At 41.5% G+C, this 17416-nt stretch overlaps 1 protein-coding gene across 2 annotated transcripts in view; it reads right to left on the bottom strand.

The window, feature by feature from the left end:
* AFG2A (AFG2 AAA ATPase homolog A) overlaps window positions 1–17416 on the bottom strand; it is a 189615-nt gene that overhangs the window by 24012 nt on the left and 148187 nt on the right. Inside the window, exon 15 of one of the 2 annotated variants that reach the window (XM_068153982.1) lies at window positions 15794–15958. The exons of the other annotated variant lie outside the window; for it this stretch is intronic. Within the exon in view, the coding sequence (XP_068010083.1) occupies window positions 15794–15958 (165 nt within the window). The remainder of the gene's footprint in view (window positions 1–15793; window positions 15959–17416) is intronic. 2 annotated transcript variants of the gene reach the window in all.

Below are 17416 nucleotides of genomic sequence, written 5' to 3'. Positions count from 1 at the left end.
CCTACACTAACTGACCCTCTTTACCCTTGTCAAGCCAGCATTTTTAAACACTTACAAAAATAGGTTGAACTACTTCTGCTGCACTTCCCTGCTCCCCACCTCCCCTTTTTTTTCTGTTCTGTTTAACAAATTCCTAAGCCTCCTTGCTGTGTTTTCCAAGTCCTTCTTTTAGTGCTATGGTATCAGAGCAGCAGTGAAACCAGCACCAGCCACTCTATAAAGGCTTGATGCAACCTACTGATAACATGCCACAGGAGCCAAGTATCAAAATGAATGAGAAGGCTGCGAAAGACACAATTTGTAATAATGCCCCAGAGGCATTTTGAATGTAGTTCCTGAATTTGAATCTGCACACTGCAAAACCAGTCTTACTTAGGATATGGCAAGAAGTACAGCAAATTGTAATTTGTTCTGTTACTTAGGCAGCACATAGATACCACCAAATACAACACCAAATGCCTTCCCAGTCTTATGTAACAACAGAATTCAAATTATGACTGTCACACAGGCATCATTTCAGCCTTTGAAATATGGTTTGCTTATTACCAAATATGATGTGTTAAATGATTTATCAAATTCACAAGAAATAAGAAACTAATGAGATAATCCAACCTATCTTGCAGCAAGTCCAGGACTGTTTCCAATGAAATGTGGAGTGGCAGAAGACAGATTTATCACCACAGTTTCTTAATGCTGTTTTAGAATTCAGCAAGCCTTCCTCTCATGCTCCACGTTGCGCTTCTACCTTACACCATGGGCTCACCTGGACTGCTACCGCTTGCCCGACTCAGTGGGTCCCTCCCCGCCTGCACACCTTTGATGCTGCATCTCTACAAGCCCATTGCTACAGATGGAGCTATTAAGAGTTTGTTGCTTCAAAGAGACATGATAAGGGTGGCAGATATGTTTTTAAAAGTCAGTCTGCTCTTTACCATACCTGCAGTAGCTCTGAGGCCACGCTGAGTTGTACTCAATTTCAAAACACCATTAAAAGGGCAGAGATTCATCTGGGCTCCTCACAAGCACATATAGTCATATCTTATATTAGAAATCTGTGAAAAACAATACTGAAAGACCTGCAAACATTTACAATGGCATAACTGGGGACTAACTGACATCCAGAACAGGTCTTCTCTTTGATCCCATTAAAACACAAGGGGTTTTCTCAGTCATGGAGAAATCATTTTGCTCTATCAAAATCCAATAACACAAATGATTCTAAAGCAGCATCGGGTAGCTCACACATCAGCTGGCTTGGCAGAATTGAACTGTTAGGAAAACACAGGCACATAAATGACAGCCATCCTGCTGTCTAATTAACACTGCACATTAAACTAGATGACATTTTAATATTTAGGAATTAAAGAAATAATCCTTGGATTTAACAAGCTCAAACATGTATTTGACTTTAAGTGTGTTAAATCATTCCGTTTGTTTCAGGGAATTTTTGATGCACATGACTTTGAAATGCTGTAGGGTAACACTCTAAACTTTGGGCTAGAAATGAGAAGGTATTAACAGTTTGGCTTTGGTTGAAGTGCTAAAGGTGATGAAATTCTGCAGAAGAGTTAAATTCAGATTTCAAACTCAGACTTTGAAACTTGGAAATTAGTCATTAAGAAACAAATATCTTCCTTGGTGCAACACATACCTGAAAGTAGGGACAAATATGCTTATGGTAGATCACTGATTTGTGAGCACACATTGTGGGGTTTCTTTTTTTTGTTTCATGGTAAAAGGTACATCAATTAGCACTGTGTTGTGCCTCTGCACCTTGATGATAGTAACATGCTTTCATAGATTGACCACCAAGTCTGTAAAGAGCTGCCAAGAGATCTTTTTTGTTCATCTTCAGGTTTCATGTACAAATGAGACAACTTTGAATACAAACCTTGCAAATTAGTTATGAAATCCATTTCACATGCAGAAATGCAAGGACACTGACTGCAGCAATACACATCCAGTCAACTGGAACCCAGATAATCAAAACATTTTTGGTTTGATGTAGCTCCAAAATGTAGTACATCTCCAGGACTACCAAGTTACCTAGTTTTAAAATACCATTTCATAGTATCATAGTATCAGTCAGGGTTGGAAGGGACCACAAGGATCATCTAGTTCCAACCCCCCGTGCCCTGGCCAGGGGCACCCCACACTAGATCAGGCTGGCCAGAGCCTCATCCAGCCTGCTCTTAAACACCCCCAGGGACGGGGCCTCGACCACCTCCCTGGACAACCCATTCCAGGGTTTCACCGCTCTCATGGTGAAGAACCTCCTCCTCACATCTAGCCTGAATCTCCCCACCTCCAGCTTCATTCCATTCCCCCTAGTCCTATCACTACCTGAGATCCTGAGAAGTCCTTCCCCAGCCTTCCTGTAGGCCCCCTTCAGATACTGGAAGGCCACAATTAGGTCACCTCGGAGCCTTCTCTTCTGCAGACTGAACAGCCCCAACTCCTTCAGTCTGGATACTCCATTTATAGCTTTTGCTACCTTTAACAGCAAATTCATTGCATGAGTTAGGGGATGTTCACTGCAGAGTAGAAGTAGACTCACTTTCAACACTGCAACAGACTTGTGTATAATTAAGTGCTAAAGACAAAAAGGACATTTATAGTACAATGTTTATGGTAAACATCATCACCCGAATATTTATTTCTGAAGATCCTAAATATTAGAGGAATAATTAAATATATAATGAAAGCTCCTATATGGCTTTGTAAGTAAGAAAGGAGGCATATATATATATGTATCTACACACATACATACATATGTATGTATATACATACACACACATGCATCTGTAAAGAAAGACTAACACAAGCAGGAGACAAACTCCAGATGAACACCATGCTACTATATGAGCAGATCAAATGAATGCAGTGATAACTACCTGAGTGCTAACATTACCAACTATTTTTATTAAAGTCTCTACCAAGTGGAAATCTTTTTTCATCACAAAAGAGACTCTCTGGCTGCATTTCTATATCATCCTGAGTAAACTGGCTGACATGCAAAGACAGAACAACTATGCTAGAATAATGAAAGAAAAGAAAAATAGTTTGCTTGGGGCTGATGTTGATCAATATAAAATAGCCATTTTTGGCCATTGTTTGAAGAAAAGGAAGCAATTAGAGTACGTAAAACCATCTTGATACCATCACCCTGTTTCCTGCACATGTCAGTGACAAAATGCCTTCCCCTCTCTCCATACGTGCTCTTCATTCGCTCTCCACAACAAACATTGTGCTTCCATATCACACATCTGAGAGCACTCCTAAACTGGGAAGTTGGGCAACAGCCTTGCTCTATGCAAAACCAGCCAAGTCCAGTCAGGAAACAGATTAATTTGAAAGCCTTAATTAATGACTGAACATTTATACAGCCAAGATTTATGAGTTACAAGGAAGTAAGTCCAAAACATAACACTCCCTCCTGCATGCAAGCTCTTTTTAATGGTAAACAATTAGCCTAGGGTAAGAGACTGTCGAAATTCTCAAGTTCACTTTCTTCCTCCAACTTCCAAGCACTGACAGAAGACAAATTAATTTAATGCTGGGTTTTTTTATTCTTTCTCCTGCTCTTATTAATAAACAAGGGTTAATGAAGGCAAAATATAGATGATTTTTTTTTTTTCAAATAAAGAATCCAGTGAGCATCAAAATACTTTTTGGTCTTTGTAGCTCATGAGTGCAAAAAGTGTAAAAGAAGAGGAAAAGAAAGAACAGATTACTTTCTGGATAGATAATTTTATAGACTTTGTTTTCTGTAAATGCTTGAGGCATATAATAAATAAGAAAGGGATACACACACACATATATTGTGTGTATATATATATATATATATATAAAATACATATAATGACATGAGAGATACTCTTAAAATCCCCCCAAATCACAGCTTTGCCTTCCTTGAGTTCACAGAGCTCACAAATACTTTTGAAAGTTTAGTAGCAAGGAATGTTAGAGATGAAGCTTTCAGCTTTTAAGATTTTGATTATATTCCACTTCAGAAGAGAGCTGACATCTTATTATGATGAGTGCTTACAGTTTGAATATTAAAAGCTCTTATTTGATACTCCTCAGGCCTTAAGCTAGGAAAGTCAAAAATCAAGCAAGGTTTTGTTCCCTCCTGTTTACACTAAATCACCAAGCACGTTTTCTTGCTTGCAAATTTTGTTTCTTTAACAAAGGAGTGTGGTTTGTTCCTCCGCTGATTTATGTAACACATAAGTACATAAAAATGACCACAGAAATGGCAAGATCCCATAAGCTGGTAAAAAGTCTGATTACAAGAGTTTGCAATGAGCCTGCATCCCTACAACCTTCTGGGCAAGGGAGCTCCCCAAAACACTTCTCTTGCAAGTATGCAGCCACAACTCTAACTTGCAGAGCTAAGCAGAAATGCAAGTGGAGCTTTGGATTGTTTCTTTTTTTTTCCTCTGCTTGCTTCTGGTGGTGTGGCAGTGCTGAACATCCAAGCTTCTATCATTGCCTGTCATAAGGAAAGCCCCCAACAACTCGGCCACTTGGCTTCTTTGGTCCTTCATTCTTGGTTGAACAATTAAAAACATGCCTTGCAAGGCTGAAGAGAGTTTGAAAGATGGATTCACAAACACTTGGAAATGTCCTGCCACATATAGCCACAGAGCCTAATGTGGACTGGGTACATTCTTCTCCCCACGCCCTCTCCATCATTGTCTCATGAAAAGGGAGCTCACTGGGAGCAGTTCAGGAAAAAGACAAAGTTGGTCTATCCCAGTCAAAAGCACAATAAGACCAAAATATACAAGACAAACCAGATTGCTGTTCTCCACCTCCTTTCCCACCAATGGTGTGTTTCACTGATCAGTGTTAAGTACAATAGTAATAGTTCCATTTTATCACAAATGTACTTTGTTTGAAGTATCAAATCCTACAAAGCCAATCTGTTAGATGTCAATTATTCTGAATCATACCACTTATTTCCCTAAGTAGAAAGTAAACCATCAAAGAAACAAAATCCAAAGCAGCTCTTCTAAACTGGGCAAAACACTCTTGGTTCTCCTCCCCTGACAATGGAGATGTCAAGGCCAATTAGCAATTGCAGTCATCTTGGGTTTTGCTCTGTTTTCTTCCACTGCAAATGGTCAACCCAGATCCAATGGCTCACTTCTATACACGCAACGCCATGGACAAATTACAGAGGCTATGACCTAAAAAAGGCGGGGTTTTTTCTACCCAACGATCCTTGATGTCTCCATCACTCAAAGACAGGAAACAAAAAGCTTAATCTGAGAAGTAGGCAATAGCTTGGAAAAGTTTAATTAAAAAGCAAAAGGGTCCATGGAATTGCCTCTAACGCAGCTAATCATTTGCTTCAGTTTCCATCTGCACTGTGCTGTTTCCATCTGCCAATAACCATCTAATCCTTTTGCCGAAGGCAATCTCTAAAAGCTTTATGCATTTCCATATGTATTTAAGGGAAACCATAAAAGATAACTTGGAAATAACAACTTCCAATTTTTGATAGACAAAAATCTGAGCTACAGTAGTGCATGCACCCACCAGCTTCTCAGTAGTGCAAAGAAATGCTGTTTGACAACTTCTTCTCCAGGCAAGGGTTTGAATGTGAAGACCAAAGTTTTCTGCCAATAAACAAGCTTTTTTAGGATTCTAATATGGAACAGAAAGGAAGCTCTCAGTAAAGTGCCCTCTTCAATGGGACTGCTGCTCTCCTGCTCACAAACAGCCAGTACTCAGGCACACTGTGAAAACAGAAGTTACATGAGCAAGAATGAAAACCACCCTGTCAGACAACGTAGGCTTGGCTGCAAGTACTTGAAGCTTCCCTGTTCCCACGTTCGGCATCACTGACTATTTAAATTCCTAACAACTTTTCAAATTGTTTCAGAATTGCTGCTGAGCAGCTTGATCTCACCTAAAAGCTTCCAACTCCAAGAATGTTACTGCTAAAATTTGTGGAAAGGCAAGCAAAACAAAAGCAGACATTTCAACTATTTTCTTTCCCCCATACAAATTTCGCTTAGAAAAATAAAGTTACACATATCAAAACCTCTTGGAAAGGAATACAACAAAGGGTCTTTTCAAACTCAAATAACTTAATGGGATGACAAGAAGTGTGCAAGCTTGTGGATCCTGCACATTTTTAGAGATGGGAAGTATTAAACCATATTCTAATTAAGATGTTAAGAAAGAAAGACTCCAAATACTTCATCAGCAATGATCATCCCTCCCAAAACAAACTTAACATTTACTTGACACAAATGCAACAGCATTTCTGTTACAAGAAAAAGCAATGGAAAGCAAAATAGTTTGTGCATATTCTATACAAATGACAACTTTTAAGTTTAAAATTCAGTATCACACAGAATCACAGAATGTTAGGGACCTCAAAAGATCATCCAGTTCAGCCCTGCTACCAGAGCAGGGTCGCCTAGAGTAGGACACACAGGAATGCATCCAGGTGGGTTTTGAACGTCTCCAGAGAAGGAGATTCCACAACCTCTCTGGGCAGCCTACTCCAGGGCTCTGTTCCCCTCACAGTGAAAACGTTTTTCCTTCTGTTCATATGGAATCTCCTCTGCTCCAGCTTGCACCCATTGCCCCGGATATCACTAAGAAGAACCTAGCTTTGTCCTTCTGACACTGCCCTTAACATCTTTATAAACATCAATGAGGTGATCTCTCAAGACTCCTCTTGTCCAGGCTGAAGAGATTCACCTCCTTCAGCTATTCCTCAGAAGGCAAATGCTCTACTCCCTTAATCATCTATGTGGCTCTGTGCTGGACTCTTCCAAGCAGTTCCCTGAGTTCCTCCTTGAACAAAGGGGTCCAGAACTGGATACTGGATAGCCACAGTCTAATGGCACACATATTAAGATATTATTTTATTATTCATTATTAGGTTCCAAATTTTTGCACCAAAACCAACTACTCTGCTGATGCCTGCCAAAGTCAAACATCCTATGTTATATGTACACAAGGATACCAACACACGTTCAAATATTTTAATTCAGACACACACACACCTCTCCAATCTCTGCAGTTCAGTGAAGAGTAAACAGTTATGTTGTCATTAAAAGACACATTCTTTACTCGCAGCAACAATATTCAGGGAGATTAATAAACCTTTATACCTGGCTTCTATTATTCCTCTGCCATTCATTAACATTTCCTCCACCTTGACAGCAATTTAACTGGCACAGCCCCAGAAACACAAGTAGGTCAGCACAGGATGTTCCTCTCTATGGTTTCATCTGGTATAAACATCCTATCTGAGTTAGCCTTCAGGTGCTACATTTAAATATTCCCACTGCCAATGAAGATAGTAGTCAGAACTACTCTTGGTATCACTGTCCAAGTACTACTTGTGGTTTTGGAGGACTGATCCTGTTAGGGACGTAAAAGAAATGTGACCGCAGAAGTGGCGAGAACTCTGTAGCTCTCCTAGCCAGGCTGATGCCCCAGACTGTGCTTCAGTGCTACCTCCATGGGAAAGTCCTCTTAAAACCCCAGCATATCCAAGAGGAAAATGTATACACATGTAGAGAAAGATAAATTGAACACTGAGGTTTGATAGTCAGACATTGTACACTATTAAAAGTAGCTGTCACAGCCACTTAAGACAGTCAGACACTGGCTAATCTTCAGGGCATGAGAACAGCAATGGCTATGCAAGAATATTTACTTTTCCCCCTGTTTATGAAAAAAGGGGCATATAAATCAGCAGCCTCATGAAAAAAATGAAACAATAAACTGGATCTATCTTTTGCTAACTAAGACATATACAGTTTTTATGGCAGCATGTATACATAGAGGATCTGGTGCTGAAGCTGATGCATAGGAGTAAAGGCTCAAGAACTGATTCTCTGTGAACAGCAATGATTTTTTAGTGACTTTCTCTAATTTCCATGCCTTGTCTTGCACTTTGGGAGCACTGTTGAGTCCAACTCCAATCATCAAGCTCACTTCTAACCACATACTCTGTGACACATCATAACTTACAAGATCAAGTGCCAGCACTACAGGTTTAAATTAGAAAAACAGACCAGTGTGAGGAAAAAGTGCTTAATTTCTTTTCTTCTTTTCATCTTTTTTAACATAAAAGCAAACTCTACCGCTCTGACCTGATATGAGCAGTTGTGATACATAAAAATCCTTCAAAAGGCAGAAATAAACCAACCGTTTCAGTTCCTTCCGGATCAATGCAAAAGCAATTTTTACTCTGAACATTGTATGCCCCTGGTTTTTTTGGATCACTGGTATGTTGAAAGTGTGTGCTTTAAGACATTAAAAAATAATCCCTGCTGATTAAGAATTAAAAAAGAAATTAAAAAAATAAAAGAATAATAAGAAAGGAAGAATGAATTAGATTAAAAGTTGCTAGAAATAACTCACAGGCAAAAAATAAAACTAAAAAGAAAACAATGGCAGTAGCCTAAAGAGACATATTTTTTTCCTTCAGGAATGAATTCCCATCTGCTTTTAAAGAGCAACATGTTTTTCCATTGCTGGGAATTACAGCCCAACCCAGGACAATAAAGCAGCAAAGCCACAGGCAAGCGCTGAGGGCAAGTGAAGCTGGCTCAGAGAGTATCAGTCTAGGTCCCACTTTTTTATAAGCCTGCGGTTTGGTGACAGCTCAACAGTCCCCTGCCGAGCTGGAAACACTTCCCTCAAGAAAGGGGAGCTCCTGGTAACTCTGGTGCAAGCAAGGTATCACAGAATCCCAGCATGGTGGAGGGTGGAAGAGACCTCTGGGGTTCACCACGTCTGCCTCCCCATGCTAAAGCACAGTCACCCAGAGCAGGTTGCCCAACAGTCACCCAGAGCAGGTTGCCCAGGATCAAACCTAGGTGGGTTTGGAATTTCCCTGGAGGACTCCACAACCTCTCTGGACAGCCTGCTCCAGTGCTCTGGCACCCTGAACATTTTTCTTTACGTTTAGGTGGAACTTCTTGGGTTCCATTTTGTGCCTGTTGCCCCCTGCCCTATCACTGGACACTACTGAAAAGAGCTCAGCCCCATCCATCCTCTTGCCCTCCAACATTTAAATGTTGCTCAACATTAAGAAGATACCCTCTCAGGCTGTTCTCCAGGCTGAACAGCCCCAGGTGTCTTAGCCTTTCTTCCTCACAGAGATCCTCCAGTTCCCTCAGTGTCTTTGTAGCCTCTGCTAGTCCAGTAGTTCCCTGTCTCTCTTGAACTGGGGAGATCAGAACTGGACACAGCACTCCAGATGTGGCCTCACTAGAGCAGAGCATAAGGTAACATGGAAAAGGGAAGGCAAGGGCAGGGGAGGGAGCAAACAGCATGGTCAGTGCTGCCAGTAAATGCAGGAATCTCTCATGGCATTGGCTGCTTTGGGGAACTGTAGCTGGTTTATAAAAGCTCATGGGAAGTGAGCAGCTCTATCAGCAGCTAAGTGCTTACCCTGACACAAGTGATGGTCCTGTTGCAGGTTCCTTCTCCAACAGAAATAACCATCCAAGGGATGAGGAGGACAAAAGTAAACACAAGTGGCCATTTACAGAACCTGGGTGGATGACACCATTACAGTAGTTAAGGGAGACACAGGTAGAAAGAAAGAAACCATACTGAAATGAACTGCAAGGTTCCTGCACCTTGCTTCAGCATTTAAGGAATCAAAATGCTGTTTGGGAGGTATGAAGGAAGAAACTCACAGGTTTGAGAAGCCAACAAAATTTTATACCTCAACACTGTTTGGTGCTCACTTAGGGGCTCATCCAAATTCCCTCTGGTGTTTTCCCCAAGTTGCTCTGAGGATCACTGCTGTTTGAGTTACTTGGGAAGAGGATTTGACTGTATCCTCCTGAGCTGTTAATGGGTCTGACCTTTTCAGAAACGCTAATGTCCCTTCAGCAAGATGCATTAAATCTCCACTGCTTGATTAAACTATTAGCAAATCATTATCTCCCTGAAGGATAAAATGTTCTTTCCCAGATGAGCTAGCCAGGCATAAATTTCAGTGCAAACACTCTCCTGTACACCAAACCTTAACATTTTGCATAAACATGACAAATACCAACTGTGCTGTGAATGCAGACAATACTTTATTGGATCTCAGCTGAGAAAAGACGTGATGAAAATCATCCCACTTGAGGCCACAAACCCCTCACCCCGCGTCTGAAAAACGCACCAGGGGAACCAGAGCTTTCCAAAGCGACTAAAAAGGCGAGCGGGGAGAGGTGCTGTAACGCCACAAACTCACGGTGGTTTGGCACCACCATGCCAATGAGCAACTACCCAGACACGGCCACTGCCCTCCTTCCCAATCTGCCCAAGCACATTCTGCACGTACGAGGTACTTGTGAGACCAGCAGTAAGCAAAATCCCATGGGAAGTCCTGTGTAGTTAGTTATTTCCTTTCCGGTGATTCATCTCCTTTATCCCAAACACTGACATGTGGAAAACATTCTGAATGCCAGGTATTTCCTCACCTTCCAGCCACCTGTGCCAAACACATCCTTGGTGCTGATAAACGTGTGTAGGAAGGTGGTGATCCCGCATTACCCATATTGGGTGAAGGCTGAGCTTCTTTTCCTCACCCACCCACACAAAAATGTTCACATTTCAATGAGTGATATAAATTAACAGATCCCGTGCATCCTTCCAAGAGAAACTTCAGAGGTTCATCTGAGGCCTTAATCTCGATGGGTTTCAAGCTCGTGGCATTCCTCACTTTGAAAACTGCATTTCCCTCTAATACCATATCCTGGTCTGGAGCTAAGCAGAATACTCTCAGAAGGGAAGACCATCCTGTTGGATGGCCAGAGTCATTTGAACCACAGATGCTTTAACTACCAAATTCAAGTCATACATTTCAGATGATGCATACACATTTTTGGTGGTATTTTAGAAGGCCAAAATCTGAGGGCCCAGTCCCAAAGCATGATGTGTTGAGCACCTTCACAACTCTGAATTCAATGGGAATCGAACACACTCCATCTAAGCATAAAAGGAACCTGCACTAAAAAGGAGAGATTCAGACTAGCTATAAGGATGAAAGTCTGACAGTGAGAGTGGTGAAACATTGGGGCCCAGGTTGCCCACAGAACTGCTAGATGCCCCATCCCTGGAAACATTCCAGGTCAGATTCGATGGGACTCTGAGCAACCTGATCTACACCTCCCTGCTCACTTGCAGAGGGATTGGACTAGATGATCTTTCAAGGTCCCTTCCAACACAAAGCCTTTTATGATTGCCACTATTTTCCTTTCCTTTCTTTCTTTTTTTTGGATACCTTCCCTTTCAAAAGCCCCTGTCTCCCTTTAAGATACCATACAGGATTGGATCCATTACCCTTAAAATGTCAAGCAGAAAGCTTTTCTCTTAGGTTTGGAAGATCTTTTCTTTCATATAAAGTTAGATGTAAAGAAGATAATGCATCCTGATTTGTTGAATGTCCTTTCTTCCCCATGTATCTAAGACCTTTGTCACCTTTACTGTTGATACTCTCTACTACAGAGTAAACTTCTCCCGACCTCTTAAAAGATTCTTTGCCCTTCTGAACACCTGCAATGGAAAGCATGCTGACTTCTTTTGCAGTTGGTACCCTCCTCTATAAGAAAGGAGTTTGGGGAGGTTTTGATTGTTCAGGGTGATTTTTTTATTAAAGTTTGTAGTCTAAATGTGTCAATATCTGGCAAACAGAAACATGTATGTTTTGGAATACATATTTTAGGAGTCAAAGGCTTTAGCTGATTAGTCTCAGTGTGCTGCCACAAAGATACTTTTTGGCATCAAACGCTCTCATTTCAGCCAGAGCAAAATTCATTGGCTTGCTTTTTTACCTCACCATCCACTGCATTCCCATTGAGAGTTATTGCAAAGTGAGAAAGATATTTTTTACATTAACTAGTCTGCTTTGACTAAGAACCAGTGAAAGATTTACAGGTTCCCAGATTCCCACTTTACTACTATGTCCTGTAAGCATGGAAACTGATAATACTATAGAAACAATGCCAGCCTCTGCTTTCACCATGACCTGCTTTCCACCAGTTTGAAAGCACTGAGTCTCATTAGCTTACTTTTATAAGCACACTTGTCTTAAGAATATTGTCATCACGTCCAGAATATTTAAGTTTTCATTACTTCTAACCAACTTTAAACTCAAACCAACTCAACACTTGATTTCAGTTTCTGCCCAAAACCTCCCTGTCTGCTACTGCCTTCTAAACTCCAGCAAAACCATCATCTGACTGGGGCTCAGATAATTGAAGAAGGTCCCTTACTCTAGTGGTTTTCTGTTACAGCAGAGAGCAGCCAATAATTAATGAAAACCTCATCTGAACCCCAAATCAGAAAAGCTGAGTGCCTGAGTGTGCAGAAAGTCCATCTTTCCTCCAGCAAGCTGGCTGTACCAGCATCATGAAAGCAAACAAATGAGAGCCAAAAAGCTCACACTGCTTGCATTTTAAAACACTGCTTTTAAATACTTCTGGATCTTTAACTAATTATATTTTAGAGAAAGCATAGCAAGAATTCAAACAGATGAAACCTCTCAGCATGAAGGAATAAAATGAAAATGCTCTTGGCAAAAGTTACAATCAAACTGAACAATCTCCAAATCAAGATATCTCAACTATATAAAACCATTTAAAAAAGTTAGCAATTCCTAAAAAGTTGGATTTCCTGCAATTTTGCCCAAAGTAAAATGCAGGAAAATTACAGCAAACCTTATAAAGGTTTCAGTGCAGCAGAGTGCTTGTTTTAACCACTTCCATTACTTTCATAGGCTAGAGATTTCTCCTCCATGCATACCAGTGCTCCCTGCTAACACTACAGCATCTGGAGGTGCCAGCAAGCAGAGCACAGGCTCCTGTTGAACTATGCCAGGTGTTAGGTGCTTGGGCATGGTCTTCAGCAGAAATTTCCTAGGGAAAATAGGCTGAAGGCAGAGACAAGAGCAGCTCAGAGTGGTCCTCCACACCGGTGAAACTTGCTGACCAGCATGCAAGTGCCAAGGAGCCATCTGGTTACTGCAGAACAGTCCAGACCTACCCTGTGACTGCCTCAGTCACACCAGCTCAGCTAAAAAGAGGCTGAGGTGGTCCTAGGAAGTGGTAGATGCCTTCAGGGCAGAGCTGCAGCTAAAAAAGTTGCCTTAGAGGGAGAAATGAATGATCTTGGTGTCAACATCAGCTCTGAGGCCAAACCTTGCTATTCAGAAACTTCCAAGAACAATTTCTTACTTTCCTGATTTACAGATACTGAAGCATCCCTGAAGAAAAGCCTCAAGCACTGCTGCAGAGCACTACGCTTCAGAAGGGCGTGGAAATGAAGATCAGACTCAAATATTTCTAGAAAAAGGAGGCTTTGTTTAATCTATATTATTAGCATAATAAAGGCTAACTATATAGAAATTGCTTCTCTAATGCACTTTTTTTTTTTACATTAATCTTCACTAACACATAAGAGAAGGAAATTGCAATTCACCCTCATAAATTATCTTCTCTCACATGAAACAGTGGGATTTTGATACCTCTTTAAAGGTACTCATTAAGAGAACCGTACATATAGCAGGTGAATAGAACTAACTGGTCATAAGTGGTGCCAGGCAAGGAGATACAACTATCTGATCTGAAAAAAGGCCAAGCTGGAAGCCAGATGCAGGCTGAACTCCCCACTTTACTCGCTGTTTATTCAGCTCATGTCGGGATGATTCAACGCATCACTACACGCAGCTCCCTATTCACACAGCATCTTCTAGTCACAACCCCAAGCATTTTCCATTTCTTTTTCTAAACAAAGGGCAGAACAGAGGAATGGGAACTTGCCATTCAGCAGCGGAAACTATTTGTAAAGCTGGGAAGCTGGAGACACTATGAAGAAAAGGCTTTAATGAAACTGGCCACTGTGCGTGCCAACTGTCAGGACTTTTTATATATTCTTCCAAGGAACACTGACTGAGGCTTTTTTTGTATCTACTCTTTACATCCCAGTTATTAGAATTCCTTGAATGGTGCAAAAGAACCAAATTCACTAGAAATGCTGTAATAGAAACAGGCAGCCTTTTTTCCCCCTGCAACTGGTCTGTAGCTGCACTCATTGACCCATTAACTTATTTTTGGTTCTGTACAAAGCCAGCACCAAGACATTTGCGTCTCATTATCAACCAGGCACAGGAATTCACCGCTAGAGCCTCAGCTGATCCAGATCCAAAGGAAATCCCCATATGCTTGGAATTTCAGAAACACAAGCATTACAGTTGTTGCCTGGTAAGAAGACAGTTTCCATACACAACAAAAGACATGTTTATATTTATGTTTTTGGAGGACTGTAACTCAGACAGAGGCAGATGAATTTTCCCAGGGCAACAGAAATCACTCACATCCAGGTAAAAACATGGTACCTTTTCAAGACACAACTTCAAAGACTGGGGGCAGTGGTGCTGTGACAGTTTTCCAGACCAACATTAAACCCTGCAATCCTTTATATTATTGGGGTTTTTTTCATTATGAGATCTCACACTGTGCAGCAAAATGATGTGCTACAGCAACCAGCTTTGCTCACTACACAGTTTTCATTCATTCTTTCCCAGAGCAGAGTTTGTCCTGCGCTGTGGAGAAGGAAAGCTCTTGTGGGTTTGACTTCGGTGTCTGCCGTTGACACAGCTTCCTGGAATGAGCCTGGAAGATAGCCCAGACACTGCTGCTGCGTATGGCAAGGTCTGACCCCATCCCTTGGGCTTGGAGCACTCAGAGTAGTGCCCTCACCAGCCAGAGGTTACTGGTAAGCGTTGCAGCATTTTACATCACACCAGCATCTAAGTGATAGTTAAATAAGCAAAAGTCTTGCCCGGGAGCATATCCAATGACCAGTTAGTCAAGAAGGGCCTTCAGCATTATAGGATTTCATACCAGTAGTCCACAGCCACCATCCCTTTTGGACCAGGACAAATGTTTATCTTATTTTCCTGCCCTTGCGAAGAGCACACAGAAAGATGAGGGAGCGGAGGCAAGTACATCACATTTTCCACTCTGCTACGGAAAAAGTGGAGGGTGACTGTAATTAAAGATGGTGTGATAAATGCATACACTAGGACTGGCTACAGAAAGGTGGAAATTTTAATTCTGGTATGTTATACCTTTTAAGAGCTCAAATTGGCAACCTTAATAACATTCTTCGAATTTCTGAAGTAATATAATTACTTTCAAGTCATCAAAATGAGGAAAGAATGAAATATCCTTTCATGAGACACTGACATGAATAATATTCAGGGAGCAGTGGTGACCACTAACGTACCAATGCTTATTCTAACTGCCAGGCAGCAGCATCTGAAAAAGCTTCTCCTTCTACCCAGGACAGGAAATAATTGTCTGACGTCCATTGTCAGAAGCTGCCTAACTAATAGCAACGAGCTAGAACAATAAGAGCTGCTGTGAGGTCTTGATTAAAGGGAATAGGAAAATATGAGCTTCAAAGTGACCAGTGACTTCCCTTGCAATTCCCCTATGCTGTCTCTTAACTTTGTCTCTCTTCTCTCCATCTGATGTCACAATCTTAAATGCAAAAGATATCCAGGGATGTGGGAACACCCAGTCTGGGCAGTCCAGGGGCATTTGCCCACACATCCCTCCACTCCTCCTGGCAGTGTATCCTTCATGAGGCCACTTGTGATCACACTAAGGCTCACAGAAACCTCTCAAACATTTAGAATTCACCACCACTTTGGGAATGCTCAAGAACTGGATGATACTTGATTTCAACTTAAATACTAAAGTTTTGTGCATTGATCCCATGGCCATTATCAGTCAAAAAGTTTTACCTCTGCTCCTGAGTACTTCTCAGTGTGCTGAACGAGCTCTGCTAAACAGACTTCTTCACTGACTGGCATGGAGAGAAACTGAAGCTTGAAGATCTCCCCACGAGTGGCTGCATCTGGCAAGGGCACGTAGATAATTCTGTCTATTCGTCCTGGCCTCAGCAAGGCCTACAGGGAAAGCACCACAGGAATAGTTACAGCACAAGGCACATCACGTCAAGAAAGCAAAAACCACAACTCAATTAAAAACCATGATGCAGCCAAATAACCAACAATGTCAGCAACAGCAAGCTGCAGAAGAACAATCAAGCTATGTGCAAGAGGGGCTACTCTATGCTACAGTGGATCAGCCACTGCAAAGAGCGTAAAGCTACTCAGCCTGACAAATACCAGTTCATGGAATAAAGGAATCATAAAGGAACCATAGTCACCTTCCTAAAATAACAATTCCAGGCTTGTTGCAAGGTGTGCTGGAATGTTAGGACATAGCAAAAGAACAAGTGGCAATAGACACATCCCAAGTTCAGATCTTCAATTGAGAGAGTGGAGAAAAACCATTTTTGAAGTGAAGCTTACATTCTGGATTCATGTTGCTTTATCTCAAATGATTAGGGCTGCACATGCTTACAGAAGAGATTCCTCTGAGAACTCTTTTACACAAAAAAGGTAACAACAGACCGAGGCCAGCGATGCTCAGCTTCAAAAAGAGAGAGAAAACCCCACAGACTTGCAAAAGCACCGTGGTTAATACATTTTAGCATCAGATTGGAACTGTTAGGAAAACTCTGGGTTTTCCTTCTCGTGTCACAATACAACTGAAAATTCAACAGACAAATACAGCTACAAGCTAAGGCTCCCACTGTGCAGTTTCACACACATAGATTGGCCCTTGCACTTCAGTTTCCCAGGGTTACATAAGTTAGAGATACACTGGGGAGGTGACATGTTGGCAATGCAATCTCTGGGAAGCAGCGACAGGCAACATGAGGGAAAAACAGCCACAATGAGCAGTGTGGAGGGTTCAGAATGGAGAGGAGGAAGAAGTCTCCAGAAAAGAAGCACAGCCTTGCGCAGGTCGTCAGGGAGGCTGCAGAAACTCTGTCCTCAGGGGTTTGCCGCCCAGCCAAATGAAGCCAAGTCTGCCCTGAGTTGGTGCTGGTGATGGTTTCATGTTGTGTGGCAGGGGGACCTCAAGGCCTCGGGAAGGCTGCTCCAACCAGTATTTCTGTGACTCTATGTTTCCTGAACAGGCCAAAAAGTAAACATTTTCTATATATAAATTAATTATAGCCAAGACATAGGAGAAGCTAAGCTCTTAATTTTTTAAGAAAGGAAGTTCCCTTCCCCATATTTCTAAAAATCTCCAGGAGTTTTGAAAACCATCTAAAAGTAAAAACCCTCCCAGCCTTTCTGACTTGACATTTGAAAGAATAACCAAACCTGTGCATAGCAAATGCACATAAATAGTATTTAAACTATTTTTCAAAAACTGAACAATGTTTATAAGACTCAGCATGTAACCTAAATTGTTTTTATGTTATGGTTCTCCCTTGGGCAGAGTAGTTTGAGTTCCAGATGACTAGAGATACTGCATGGCTGTCCTGGGCTGTCAGCCAATAAGTCTTT

Source organism: Melanerpes formicivorus, unplaced genomic scaffold, assembly GCF_026170545.1.
Source record: "Melanerpes formicivorus ecotype bairdi unplaced genomic scaffold, bMelFor1.0.p_v2 SCAF_27, whole genome shotgun sequence".
Classification (NCBI taxonomy): Eukaryota; Metazoa; Chordata; class Aves; order Piciformes; family Picidae; genus Melanerpes; species Melanerpes formicivorus.
This window is presented reverse-complemented; position numbering and strand designations above follow the sequence as displayed.